Here is a 14,110-nt window from a genome sequence, read left to right as displayed (position 1 = left end):
CTCTCTTGCCGAGTTAACAGATACAGCACAATCGTCTCTACTTAAATGCCAAATAAAACGTCCACATCCCAGTTTATACACATAAATTATTATGCATATGTATTGTTGTGTAGAGCATGTAAAGCAATGAGCCGCCTGTCTGAGAAACAGTGTGATGACGTAGTGACACCTGGTGGAGACCTCAGAGTACTGCGGGGGGGGTTCAGTCCAGACCATGTTATTATCAAACACGTCTTTCCACTGTGATGTGAATGTTTTCCTTTGGTCCTTTCCAGTTCCCAGCCGGCCCCCGGAGAACGTGCAGGCGGCGGCCTCCTCCCCAGAGGTCATCTCTCTCTCCTGGCTGACCCCATCCAAAGAGGCCCTGAACGGGAACCTGATGGGGTTCAGGGTCATCTACTGGGCCAACCTGCCCGATGGAGGTAGACACACACACACACATACACAAACATGCACACACCTGTGTGCAAACATACACACACACAAACACACACACACACACACACACACACACACACACACACACACACACACACACACACACACACACACACACTACCCCAAACACACATGCACATAGCCACACACACTACCCCAAACACATACGCACACAGACACACGCACATAGACACACTCGCACACTCGCACACACACAAATGCACAACATTTAGAACCAAGATGGCCGCTAGGTGAATAGGGCCCATTTAACCCCATTTAAACCACTGCAGAGGGAGAGCAAGGTGGTTACAGTGAGGCTTGGTCGCCCCACAGAGGACCGCCACACAGCGTGGCATGCTACTGTCACATGCCAGGGTTCTCCACAGTGTGATGGGCTGTGACAGCGCCGTTAACTTTGACCCCCTCCGACTGTCACATCGCATCCTCCCCGCCCACCGGGCGTGACGGCTCCTGACTTGACAGCGAGGGGTGAAGGAGGAGGGGGGGGTTAGTCTGCATGGTAACAGTTCAACACGAGGAACCACGCTGTGTCCGCGGGTGGAACCCACTATGTCCAGGGGTACCAGGAGTAATTCAAATGTTATTACCAAAACTAAATTAATATTTGTTTGATATTTTTTCTATTTTTTTCTATCAAACTATGGAGATTAAGTCTTGGGATATAAAAAACGAATTGCGAAAGTCAAAAGTAAGGAAGTGCTGGTAGTCAGCAGCACGCCAGATCATCATAAATCATCCAGCCCTCCAGCAGCTCTGAGGAGCGCGTTGTCAAGGACTGCTGCAGCAGGCCTTGACTGGGGGGGGCTTTGAACAACAACTCTGTGATTGAATACAGCAATATGTACAAGGCTGTGTTGTGATATGTAGCCTATATATATATATAGATATATAGATATGTAATCAACTCTAAAATGGTACATTACTCATATCTTTTCGAGGTACAGTAGCTTGTCATAGGGGCCGCAGCTTGTCATAGGGCTGTGTTTATTCACACACAGCATAGTCTAGCAGGGGCTTTGGTGTTTGACCCCCAGCCTAAAGGTTCCCGGTTTAAATCCCAACATCCACGGCTAACCTATAAAGGGCATCCTTGGGGAAGATGCCTAGCCCCTACGCGCTTTAAAACAAAACGGACTATCTGCACAAACAGCGCAAAAGACTGAGTGGATGTGGATGAACCTCACCTCTGTTCCACTGTCCCACACAGAGCTGGGCGAGATCCGCAACGTGACCACGGCCAACCCCTCCCTGGAGCTGGACGGGCTGGAGAAGTACACCAACTACAGCATCCAGGTGCTGGCCTTCACCAGGGCGGGCGACGGCGTGCGCAGCGAGCAGATCTACACACGCACCAAGGAGGACGGTAGGTCCAAGGCTAGTCGGTCCGACAGTCAAGTCGATCCAGTATGGCAAAGTCGAAATAAACGAGGCAGCGTTGTTTAGTGGGACCCAGCGCCAATCCCTAGACCTGATCCCCGAAACTGCAGCATACCTCTGGGCATTTTTGAGCAAGAAGCTCACTGTGTACTCGCCAGCTGCCACTGAAATACATTTCTTTGAATTCAATGTAAGTCACTTTTAAAAGCATTCAAAATTACTATAATGAAGTACAATATAGCTCATAGTAGCTGCTACTGTTTTTGGAACTGGCTTATATCCCGTATCAGAAGTTATTACAAGATAACTAACAGCATATGCACATAAAAGACAACTTTTCTAGTTGAGAATACATGCTTGGCTGTTTCCTTTTTTCACTTAATGTACGAGGAAAACCCCTGATCCTCAATCCCTGCTGCTCATAGTCCCAGAGGTTCTCGGCCCCAGGTTCTAAACTGTGGTTCAATCTCCCGGCTCAACCCAGTTCCTGGACCCCCGGCCGGCGTGAAGGCCGCTGCAGCGTCCAACTCGGTGGTCTTCGTGTCCTGGCTGCCCCCCCTGAAGGTCAACGGCATCATCAGGAAGTACACCGTCTTCTGCTCCAACCCACATCCTACGGTAGGGACCACTGAACAAGACCTCTAGAACCACAAATGGAGCCTAGCTTCAACTGTATTTACATCTAGAACTACAAATAATGAGCCTAGCTTCAACTGTATTACTATCTATTACTACAAAAGGAGCCTAGCTTCTACTGCATTTAAATCTAGAAATACAAAGGAGACAGTTCCAGCTGTATCCACTCAATGAAGGCAGTTAATCCCCCTTGTGGTGGCATTTGAAAGTAAACACAGAATAACGTATTTTATTTTACTACACACACTTGAATGTGATGAAAACGAGTGCAGTGTCATTCTTTTTTTTTTTTCAAATTTATTTTAATACTAATTACATTCAGTAGATTGTTTTGGGATTACAATCAATCTCTTTTATTTTATCCTCAGAATAAAATGCACTTCACAATATTTTTCTCTTAAAATCTATTAAAATTCAGCGCATGATCTCCATCAGATTCTTTCTCTGACTTCATCATTTGGTTGACCTCAGTTTGGTGATCACGTTACAAAGTCCTCCCCCCTCCTCCCTCCCCCCTCCCCCCTCCTCCCTCCCCCCTCCTCCCTCCCCCCTCCCCCCTCCTCCCTCCCCCCTCCCCCCTCCTCCCTCCCCCCTCCTCCCTCCTCCCTCCTCCCTCCTCCCTCCTCGCAGGTGAGCAGTGAGTTCGAGGCCGCGCCCGACATCTTCTTCTACCGCATCCCCAACCTGTCCAGGAACCGGCAGTACAGCATCTGGGTGGTGGCGGTGACGGCCGCGGGCCGCGGGAACGCCAGCGACATCATCACCGTCAAGCCAATGGCAGAGGGTAGGTGGAGAGGCCCGGGAGGCCAGTTAACCCGAGATCAGGCAGGGCTGTGTGGTGGCGAAGTACCTGGAAAGGTACCGGGTTCGATTACGGATTTATGCAGGCTATCTTGTTGTAGCTGTTTTTTTTAAAGCCATGTTTTGAGTAGGTCGCTTTGGGTTTAAGTGTCTCCCAAATGGCTGGGCACCGATCATGCAGGTGTTTTCAAACTGGTTCCACCACAGACCTAGCCGTTATCGTCAAAAGTGAACCGGTATTGCTAAGCTGGGGAATAAATGTGTTTATGCCATCTATCTGTAAACTGTGGCAGAGAGCTGAAAATAGAGAGATGGTAATTAGATAAGACCTGCTTGGAACTCATCTCGTTTCACGTCTTATCTCAATCCAACACATGTCGTTTCAGAGCACTTTTTTTCGACATGTGGGTTTTCGGTCCATCATGTGAAAATGGTGAATTATTTACAGCCCCTGTATATTTTAAGCATACCGACGGCATCAGTAATAATTGTGGGATAAAGTCAACGGCAAGATTTTTCTGCAAGAAGGTTTCCCAAATGCCTACTAGATTTCCCATAATCCCCAGATACACCAAGGAGATCCCATAGGTGTAGAGGTACAGGCACAGGGAATGAAAACCAAACAGGTCACGGGAACGTCAGACAAATGTTAATAAGCCGCCATTTTGACCCTGTCGGCTCTTCACGCGCTCGCTAGGAGCAGATAAGCTGATGGTTAGCGATGATAGCACCCCCTTCACCACCCCCTCCACCCCCTCCTCCACCCCCACCACCCCCACCCCGCTCTCCTGGCACCCAGAGCTGCGACCCGGAGTCGCTATCTGGACGTCTTTGGCTTCCTGTCTTGTAGTGTGGGTGATGAACGACCTCTCCCCCCCCGATCCCTCCCCCCCCCCCCCCCCACATTACACTCCCAGTTCCCCGTTCTGCTCAGAAGAGGAGAGCCAGGAGGATGACTCCTCACACACCCCCTCACCGACCCACATCGATGACCCCTAACCCACCCCTAACCTTGCTATTATTGCAGCAAGACAGAAGATATTCATAATGAATGTTCTATTTTCGTCTTTTTCTTTATCATCCATTTATTGCGATGTAGTATTCATTCATTCAGGATACAATCCTCCCTTGCACTTCATATACCCAGCGTGATTGTATTGGTGGAACCTTATAGAGGTAGCCGAGATGTAGTCACATTGAAACAGCTGCAATTGATCGTCACTCGGGCGCCGGCTCTGACCACGTCGACCGTTGTCTGTTGGGTGCAGCGCCGGCCAGGATCCTGACCTTCAACCGCACGGTGACCACCCCCTGGATGAGGGACATCGTGCTGCCCTGCAAGGCCGTGGGAGACCCCGCCCCCACCATCAAGTGGCTGAAGGACAAGTGAGTAGCCCAGACCCTCAGAGCCTCAGATCAGACGGGGGACGGACGGGCAGACGCCACCTCACTGTTTTAACTTCAATTAATGTTGTAATTAATGTTCAATTAACGTCCATCCAAGGCGTGTCCTTTCGAGTATGTCCCCGTGTTTTCAATTTCCGACCAATCCTGTTTCGTGTTCCAGCAATGGAACCCCAGCGCCTGTTGTGATTGACAGCCGACGCAGCGTCCACGGCAACGGCAGCCTGGTCATACGCACGGTGAAAGCCGAGGATTCTGGGAACTACACCTGCGTGGCCAGTAACAGCTTTGGGCCGGACAAGATCATCCTGAACCTGCAGGTCCAAGGTAAGTCTGAGGAACCGGGTCTCTGTTGTTGCGGCTCTCTGATGATCACGTTGAGGTGGCGTGTAACAGTTTGGTCTGTTTTGCTTGCGTATCCCCCGCCTCCAGTTCCACCTGACCAGCCCCGCCTCACCGTGACCAAGACCACCACCACGTCCATCACCCTCTCCTGGATCCCAGGGGACAACGGAGGCAGCTCCATCAGAGGTCAGGCAGAAAGACCACAGCCGATGTTCTGTTTTCCTTCTAAAGCTGCTGCTGTGTGTGTGTGTGCGTGTGTCTGTGTGTGTGTGTGTGTGCGTGTGTCTGTGTGTGTGTGTGTGTGTGTGTGCGTGTGTGTGTGTGTGTGTGTGTGTGTGTGTGTGTGTGTGTGTGTGTGTGTGTGTGTGTGTGTGTGTGTGTGTGTGTGTGTGTGTGTGTGTGTGTGTGCGTGTGTCTGTGTGTGCATGCCTGTACAATATTGCATGTGTGTCAAATTTCTTTAAATAATTGTCCGTCCAGAGATTAGGAACATTCCCCTGTCTAAGGGAATCTACCTTTATAAAATGATCGTCACCACATTCCAAACATTTATCACAAAAAATTAAATTTTAGAAATTTAGACTTTAAAAAATCTCAAATGACACCTCGGCTCAATTGCCGATGTGACCATGGGCATCGCAGCTTGATAGATGGCAGAACCCTCACCGTGTGTGTGTGTGGTTTCCCCCCGTGGTCCCAGGCTACATCCTCCAGTACTCGGAGGACAACAGTGAGCAGTGGGGGAACTACGCCATCAGCCCCAGCGAGCGGGCCTACCGCCTGGAGACCCTCAAGTGCGGCACCTGGTACAAGTTCACCCTCACCGCCCAGAATGCAGTGGGGCCAGGGCGCATCAGTGAGATCATCGAGGCCAAGACCCACGGGAAAGGTAAACATCAGCACCTCGGCCATTTTGGATACGCTTGAACACTTTTCTTGTTGTACTGTTGCGTTGTTGGATGTACTGACCTGGGCTGCGGTCATTACAGAGGTATTCCAGGCTGGAAAACAGCCTTCATATCATCTCTTTCATCATTTCATTTCTTTCTTAACAGTCCCACCTTATAATATTTGTTCATCATTATTCTGCTTTCTCTGGGACTCTTGTCACACACGCTAACTCAAAGTCTTGCGTTGGATATCTCCTAACTTGGTAATACATGGTCAAGAAGAGCAGCCATTAACCCTCTCTCTCTCACCCTCTCTCTCTCTCTCTCTCTCCCCCCCCCCCCCCCCCCCCCCCCCCCCCCCCCCAGAGCCCCAGTACTCCAAGGAGCAGGAGCTGTTCACCAGCATCAACGCCACGCGCGTGCGCCTCAACCTGAACGGCTGGAACAACGGCGGCTGCCCCATCAGCTCCTTCACGCTGGAGTACCGGGCGGTGGACTCGCCCACCTGGACCACGGCGCAGCGCACCTCGCTCACCAAGAGCTACATCCTGTACGACCTGCAGGAGGCCACCTGGTACGAGCTGCAGATGAAGGTGCACAACAGCGCCGGCTACGCCGAGAAGAGGGTCAAGTTCGCCACGCTGAGCTACGACGGCAGTGAGTCCCCCTCGCCCATTCTCTCGGATGTTGAAGTTAGACTCTCGATGGTGATGTCAGGGAGAAGAGAATCGCTGAACTCTGCGGGTTCTCCGATAGATTTGTATCACAAAGCGGCACTTGCGTTGGACCGGTTTCGCCTGCGGACCATCTATGATAAGATGTACTTTAATAATCCCAGACGGGGAATTCCGGTTATGGTAAAGGACATACAGAAGAGTAAAGGCCCTCGGGGACCTTTCAGTTTCTATTAAAGAAAGCTTCTGTTCTTTAATGTTCTTTAATATATATTCATAACGCCGTCCTCTAATGCATTGTTCAGTGTGTAAAAGCGTAGGACTCCCGTGACGCGGTCTCCCTCTGCCCAGGCACCATCGCTCCGCTGGTGAAGGCGCCCAACGTGAGTGCGGGCGTGGCCAGCAGTGGCGACGGGCTGAAGATGATGGTGACCATTTCCTGCGTGCTGGTGGGCATCGTCTTCATCTTCATCGGCCTGCTGGTGCTCCGGCGGCGGAGGAGGGAGCAGAGGCTCAAGAGACTGCGAGGTGAGAACCCGAAGGCCACGGTGGTCGTCGAGGGTGACCCCGGTCGTCATGGTGATTGTGGTGGTCACGGCCGCGGTTGTCAATCGTGGTGATCCCGGTACTCATGGGGATTGACGCTGTGAAGGTTGTCCGGGGTGATGGTGGTCGTCACGGTTGTCATGGTGATTGTGGTTGTTAAGATGGTCGTCACGGTAATCACGGCTGTCACGTTTATCCCAGGGACTTTTATTTAGCTGCACATCGCTTTGTGAAGTCACGTGTTCTGCTTGTTTGCTTTTTCATTCTAGATGCAAAAAGTCTGGCCGAAATGCTGATGAGGTAAGATCCCTGTGCAAAGTCAATTCAGACAATGTTGGAATAAACTCTACTGCGACCATATCTATACATCTGCAGCCATGCATGTACATGTTTCTGCCTTGACGGCGTCCTGTATCTCAAACCCCCCCCTCCTCTGTGCTCCCCCAGTAAAAACACACGTCCCGCCGAGCCAATCAACAAGCAGCAGCAGACCCTGCGAATGCACATCGACATCCCCAGAGCCCAGCTCCTCATCGAGGAGAGGGACACCATGGAGACCGTTGGTCAGTGTCCGCCTCGCTTCCTTTATTCAAACTGAATCTATGTGTCACTTGAGAACACACTCTGTTGGCGGTACCTGCTCACGCCTTTCTCTCTGTCTCCCTCCTCTCTGTCCCTCCTCTCTGTCCCTCCTCTCTCTCTCTCTCCTCTCTGTCCCTCCTCTGTCCCTCCTCTCTCTCCTCCTCTCTCTCCCTCCTCTCTCTCCTCCTCTCCTCTCTCTCCCTCCTCTCTGTCCCTCCTCTCTCCCTCCTCTCTGTCCCTCTCTCTCTCCCTCCTCTCTTTCCCTCCTCTCTGTCCCTCCTCTCTCTCCCTCCTCTCTCTCCCTCCTCTCTCTCCCTTCCCTCTGTCCCTCCTCTCTTCCTCCTCTCTGTCCCTCCTCTCTCCCTCCTCTCTGTCCCTCCTCTCTCTCCCTCCTCTCTTTCCCTCCTCTCTGTCCCTCCTCTCTCTCCCTCCTCTCTCCCTCGCCTCTGTCCCTCCTCTCTCTCTTCCCTCTGTCCCTCCTCTGTCCCCTCCTCTCTCCCTTCCCTCTGTCCCTCCTCTCTCTCCCTCCTCTCTTCCCTCCTCCTCTGTCCCTCCTCTCTCCCTCCCCTCTGTCCCTCCTCTCTCCCTTCCCTCTGTCCCTCCTCTGTCCCTCCTCTCTCCCTTCCCTCTGTCCCTCCTCCTCTCCCTCCTCTCTGTCCCTCCTCCTCCTCTCTGTCCCTCCTCGTCCTCTCTCTCCCTCCTCCTCTGTCCCTCCTTCCTTCTCCTCTCTGTCCCTCCTCCTCCTCTCTGTCCCTCCTCCTCCTCTCTGTCCCTCCTCCTCCTCTCTGTCCCTCCTCCTCCTCTCTGTCCCTCCTCCTCCTCTCTGTCCTCCTCTCTGTCCCTGCTCTCTGTCCCTCCTCTCTGTCCTCCTCTCTCCCTTCCCTCTGTCCCTCCTCTCTCCCTCCTCTCTGTCCCTCCTCTCTGTCCCTCCCTCTGTCCCCTCCTCTCTCCCTCCTCTCTCTCCCTCCTCTCTGTCCCTGCTGTGTCCCCACAGACGACCGCTCCACGGTGCTGCTCACAGACAACGACTTCGGGGAGACCCAGAAGCAGAAGTCGTCCACCGTCACCCACACGGTCCACTACCAGTCCCTGTCCCAGGCCACAGGGCCGCTGGTGGATGTGTCTGATGCCAGACCAGGCACCAGTAAGTCCAGTACGGACGTTTCTACTTTACTCCTTAGTTTTTTAAACACAACCCCTGGCAGTTTTTAGAACTTGCTGACCCTTTTCAGAACCTTTATTTACAACGTAACCTATATTTCCTGGTATTTTAATCTGTATCTCTCTTACATTTACATTTTAAACATTTACGCTTTTATGCAAAGCGACTTACAATAAGTACATTTATACTCTCTGTTAATGTACGACATACCAAGCACAGCAAAGCTCAAACAACTACATTAAATAGCACATGAGATGCTAATGCTGCACCAACAAGGGTTCAAGGATCATGGGTCACGGGTCAGCTTTGTTTCAGCGAGCAGATGAGTCCGCAGATGATAAAAAACCTTGACGATCACATATACACAGACACAGACACAGACACAGACACATACACATACACATACACATACACAAACACAAACACAAACACAAACACGTACATGTCACAGCAACATGATATGAATGAATATGACTATATATATATGTTTTCTGTTGCATATCCAGGGTCCAAAATTAACACCTGCCACCAGCCAATGGCAGATAGATTTGACCATTTGGCAGGTAAACAAAAATTCAGGGTTACATGTCAAAACAATTTGCGTGGCCGCAAAAATCGGTCCACTCTGGCGGGTGAAACCACATAAGTGTTAAAGTGAAACTCTGGACACACCTCTCACTCCCCCCCCCCACCCCTTAGACCCCACCGCCCGACGCACCGCCAAGCCCGGGCCCGCCGCCCGCAACCGCTACGCCAGCCAGTGGACGCTGAACCGGCCCCACCCGCCCGTCTCCGCCCACACGCTCAGCACCGACTGGAGGCTGCCCACCCCCAGGGTGGCGGGCTCCGTGGACAAGGAGAGCGACAGCTACAGCGTCAGCCCCTCCCAGGACACAGGTAAGAGGGGGCTGGGGGGCAGGGGGACGGGGGGTGGAGGCTGGAGGCTGGAGGCTGGACACGGGTGGGGAGCGTGTGCATGGGGGAGGAGGGTGCAGGTGTTGCAAGGCTTGTCTCTGGTCCTTGGATTGGGTTGGATTAGATTGTATTCACTGTGAGATTAGATTGGAATATATTAAATTAGGGTATATAACAGAATATTGTATTTTATTGTGTTGCATTATATTGTACTATATCATGTTATATTTCTTTAGAGTAGATCAGACTGGTTTCTACTAGTTTGATTGCTTGCGATTTGATTATATTAGATACAATTAAATTATATTTAATTGATTGGATTCTACTATATTAGATTACATTGTATTCTATTAGATAGATTGTGTTCAATTGTATTCTATGTAATTACATTTCATTAGATTGGATAAAATTGTATTCTTTCTGAACATATGACATTAGATTAGCTACGATTAGATCATATTTGATCATATTCCATTTGATTCAACCCTGCGTTACGTAGGAGCTTGAAACAGACAGCAGGAAACTAAGTTCCATCCTCCCCCCGTCCTAAAACTTAACAGTTTACTACTCTAACTACTAGTCCAACCACTAGTCTAACCACTAGTCTAACCACTAGTATAACCGCTAGTCTAACCACGAGTCTAACTACTTCTGCTTCTTGACTGACACACGTGACATGACACACTCGACTCACTCCCACTAACCCTCACCCCCCCTCACCCTCTCTCCCCCACACCCCGCCCCGCCTCCCCCCCTCAGACCGCGCCCGCAGCAGCATGGTGTCCACGGAGAGCGCGTCCTCCACGTACGAGGAGCTGGCGCGCGCCTACGAGCACGCCAAGATGGAGGAGCAGCTGCGGCACGCCAAGTTCACCATCACCGAGTGCTTCATCTCGGACACGTCCTCGGAGCAGATGACGGCGGGCACCAACGACTACACGGACAGCCTCACCTCCAGCACGCCGTCCGAGTCGGGCATCTGCCGCTTCACCGCCTCGCCGCCCAAGCCCCAGGACGTCAGCCGCGTCATGAACATGGCGGCGCCCAAGGCCCACAGACCGGGTGAGGCTGACACCCCCCCCCCCGTCCGCATCCCCAGTCCCCCACTACCCCCTCTCCCAACCCCGCCCGGAGCCCAGAGGCCGTTCCCTGGTCCTTTAAAGGCCGCCATACACCGCCCCCACCTAGTGCTGCTGTTCACGATGGATTCATAATGAATTCATGGCTCGTTCCTAATCGCAGACCACCAGTGATGACGCCGACACTAAAACCGCAACCTTAGTCTGAGGCTCTTACCCTGAGCAATCTCATGTTTGGCATTCAGAAGGGCCGGGGCTTTGGATTGTTTTCAGGGAAATAATCGATTTATTTTGTGGGGTTTTATGTTTGACACTTTTAAGGGTTGGATGAGAGATGGGTTTAACATGTTAATTCACACGGTTCACCTCAAACAGCTGGGAGATTGCAATAGAACGTAGAACATTCAGTGTACATGTGTGAGCAACTGAAAACAGCATTCTGGAAACAGCAGAAGAAGGTACGGCCTAGGATGATATGTTTGGAATCATATTAAGTCTGACATCTCCGGGAGAGCCCTGTGTCTGTTGTTGTGGACTGTTTGTTTTTGTGTGTACACGACTATGCGTGTAAGCGTGTTTGTGCAGTGTAGTGTACAGTACATGTCTATTTAATTAAAAAATATATATATATATATATATAAATCTTTATATTCGGTTATATCTTTAAATGTAGTTATCCCAAAACACACCCAATTTTCCAGTCGGAAAGTAAAGTAAGCTAACTTGCGTTGGTCATCAGTTCATTCCCTGTCCACTAACCTCCATTCCCTCCCCTGTCCACTAGGTGGCGAGCTGGTGCACTTGCCGCCGTATCTGCGCATGGACTTCTTGCTAAACCGCGGCATGACCTGCTCGGGGTCGTCCAGGGCCACGTCGAGCGGCGAGGGCTCGGCCATGGGCCAGGCGTGCCTGGAGCCCCAGAAGAGCCGCTCGCTGAAGAGGCCCTCCCGCATGGCTCCTCCCACGCCATCGGAGCCGCCGCCGCCGCCGCGGGCTAGCAGCAGGGACCCAGTGGCCCAGTGGCAGCCCGGCGCGGCCGCCACGCTCCCCCACAGGGAGGGCTCGGAGCTGGCCCAGGCCGCCAAGCTCAGCACCTCGCAGGAGTCCCTGCTGGATTCGCGGGGACACCTCAAACAGAGCAACAACCCCTACGCAAAGTCCTACACGCTGGTATAACAGGAGGGGCCGGGGGTGGGTTGGGAGGTGGGGAGGTCGGGAGGGCGGGGTTAGGGGGTGAAGGGCGGAGCCAAGGGTGGGGTGGGGGCGTGGCTCTGCACTCTACGCCTGAAAACACTGGACTTTACACTCAAGTGCAGTAAAGTGACTTTTCACCACGCAGGTCCTGTATATATATATGGCCCTCTTCCTCTTCCAGGGGGAGGAGGGATCACTTTTACTAATCTCCTTTTTATTTATTTTTTAGAGCTTTCGTTTTTCGTCTTTCGTTTGTTTTCTTTTTCACTTGAGGGAATTCACTCACGGGAAAACTGACTCCCAAGGGGAGCCCTGCCAAACTAATTGAGTAAACGAGGGAGCGTTATTTATTCTAACTGTTAATTCTTAATAATTAAACAGTGATTAGTCATTGTTAGTTGTCGGCTAGTAATGATTATCGATTATTGATTACCAAATGATTGGTTATTATGACCATGCTTCGATGTTTTCATAAAAAACAACGGACGTGGTTGATTTTTTTTATTATTATTATTTTTCTGGAGTGGAAGATGACGATTTGGGAGTAATTTTTTTCCTATGGAATACCTTTTTGAAACACTGAATGAAAGTTGAGAGAACTCTTGGAATGAAAGCAATTGACACCAGTCCAAGCTGCTCTCAAATTGTTACTTTTTTTGAAGAAAAAAAAAATCTATTTCCTATGGATGCATGGGGACTGACCAATTAAAAGACAAAGAGGATTACGACCACGGCTGGGCCAATCCCAGTCGAGCATTTTGTCACACTATGAAATGATCCAATGTGAAGATTTATTATTCTTATTACTATAAATATAAATATATATATATAAAAAGAGAAATCACTTTTATTTGTGGATATTACAGGGAATAATTGATTTGGTTAATAAAGTCCTTAGTCATGTTTGCACATATCTCGTTTTGATTAGGAAATGGAGTCTCTGTTGATCTCTCTCTGTCTCTCTCTCTCTCTCTCTTTGTGTCCCATTCTCCGATGGTGCAATATGAAGAAAAGGAAAAAAAAATATGGAAATATGGAAAAAGGTTATATGGAAAAATTATTTGCTCTATGCTGTACTGTATTGATGAGAAGATAAAAAAAATGAAGAGGTATGTTGTGCGTGTACACACACGGGGCGGGGTGCACTCCGGGCTCTGTATTCAGGTGTCGTGCGTTGAGTTTGTTGCTCAAGGGCAGGGGCAGTGAGCGATGATGACGCTGAGGGCTGACAACAAGGGAGGGTTCGGAGCCGAAAGAGCCTGCATTCCCCGAGACCCCCCCCCCCCCCCATATCTAGAGCGTGTCCAGATAGAGCCCCCCTACCCCCGCCTGACACCCCCTCCGCTCCCCCAACCCTCCCTAGCTCTCTCCCCCAGTAGTAGGGCGTGTCCAGATAGAGACCCCCCCACCCTACCAGCCCCCCCCCCCCCCCCCCCCTGACTCCCCCTCTGCTCCACCCACCCTCCCTAGCCCCCTCCCCCAGTTCCCCCGTTCCCTCAGTGCACTAGGTAGAGTCCACGTGGCTCTCATTCCTTCTTAGTAGATCTACTGTTGCTGTGAGCGGCAATGCTGCTCTACAGGGAAATAAATAAAACGTGAGACAATCCAACAGAAGCCCCTCCCCCTCCCGCCACCGTTCAAACCAAACCTAAAGTCTAATGGGAGATACCGAAAAAAAAGTGGATATTAAAAAAAGCTGTTTTAGTTTTTATTTTCTCTTATTTTGTTTCGTCTACCCTGGCCTTTTTATTTTTTGTTCTTTGTGTTTTCTGTTTCTGTTTGGAGTTAGTCCTGATGGGAGACTTTAATCTAAAATGCTGTGAGGTCACTTCTGTCAGTTTCTATGATTACTTCTTCTAAGATTAACTGTCTTCATTATGATTCTACATTTTAACAAAAAAAAATGTCACTTTTTATTTTTAACATGAGTGTTCACTATGGTGGCACTGGAATAAAGAGAAACTAACACACAGTTCGAAAATTTGATTAATAAAATGGCTGTTCCCCAAAAAAAATGTCCTCCACAGTTTGACGTGAATGTGATGA

General features: G+C 50.5%; 1 protein-coding gene across 3 annotated transcripts in view; it reads left to right on the top strand.

Moving 5' to 3' along the window:
• dscama (Down syndrome cell adhesion molecule a) overlaps positions 1-12,078 on the top strand; it is a 90,589-nt gene extending 78,511 nt beyond the window's left edge. The window contains exons 18-34 of one of the 3 annotated variants that reach the window (XM_030362217.1): positions 276-422; positions 1,667-1,822; positions 2,321-2,454; positions 3,103-3,256; positions 4,542-4,659; positions 4,841-5,004; positions 5,110-5,208; positions 5,723-5,911; positions 6,279-6,569; positions 6,938-7,114; positions 7,402-7,432; positions 7,580-7,695; positions 8,709-8,858; positions 9,383-9,439; positions 9,576-9,773; positions 10,551-10,853; positions 11,655-12,078. In XM_030362217.1, the coding sequence (XP_030218077.1) occupies positions 276-422; positions 1,667-1,822; positions 2,321-2,454; positions 3,103-3,256; positions 4,542-4,659; positions 4,841-5,004; positions 5,110-5,208; positions 5,723-5,911; positions 6,279-6,569; positions 6,938-7,114; positions 7,402-7,432; positions 7,580-7,695; positions 8,709-8,858; positions 9,383-9,439; positions 9,576-9,773; positions 10,551-10,853; positions 11,655-12,046 (2,876 nt within the window). In that variant the 3' untranslated portion in view covers positions 12,047-12,078. Of the gene's footprint in view, positions 1-275; positions 423-1,666; positions 1,823-2,320; positions 2,455-3,102; positions 3,257-4,541; positions 4,660-4,840; positions 5,005-5,109; positions 5,209-5,722; positions 5,912-6,278; positions 6,570-6,937; positions 7,115-7,401; positions 7,433-7,579; positions 7,696-8,708; positions 8,868-9,382; positions 9,440-9,575; positions 9,774-10,550; positions 10,854-11,654 lie in introns of all 3 variants that reach the window. The other 2 variants (XM_030362216.1, XM_030362218.1) reach the window with 2 other exon arrangements.
• Positions 12,079-14,110: the final 2,032 nt, after the last annotated feature.

The sequence above is a fragment of the Gadus morhua genome, chromosome 7, assembly GCF_902167405.1.
Source record: "Gadus morhua chromosome 7, gadMor3.0, whole genome shotgun sequence".
Lineage (NCBI taxonomy): Eukaryota > Metazoa > Chordata > Actinopteri > Gadiformes > Gadidae > Gadus > Gadus morhua.
Note: the sequence above shows the minus strand (reverse complement) of the source record. Positions and strands in the feature narration are given on the sequence as shown.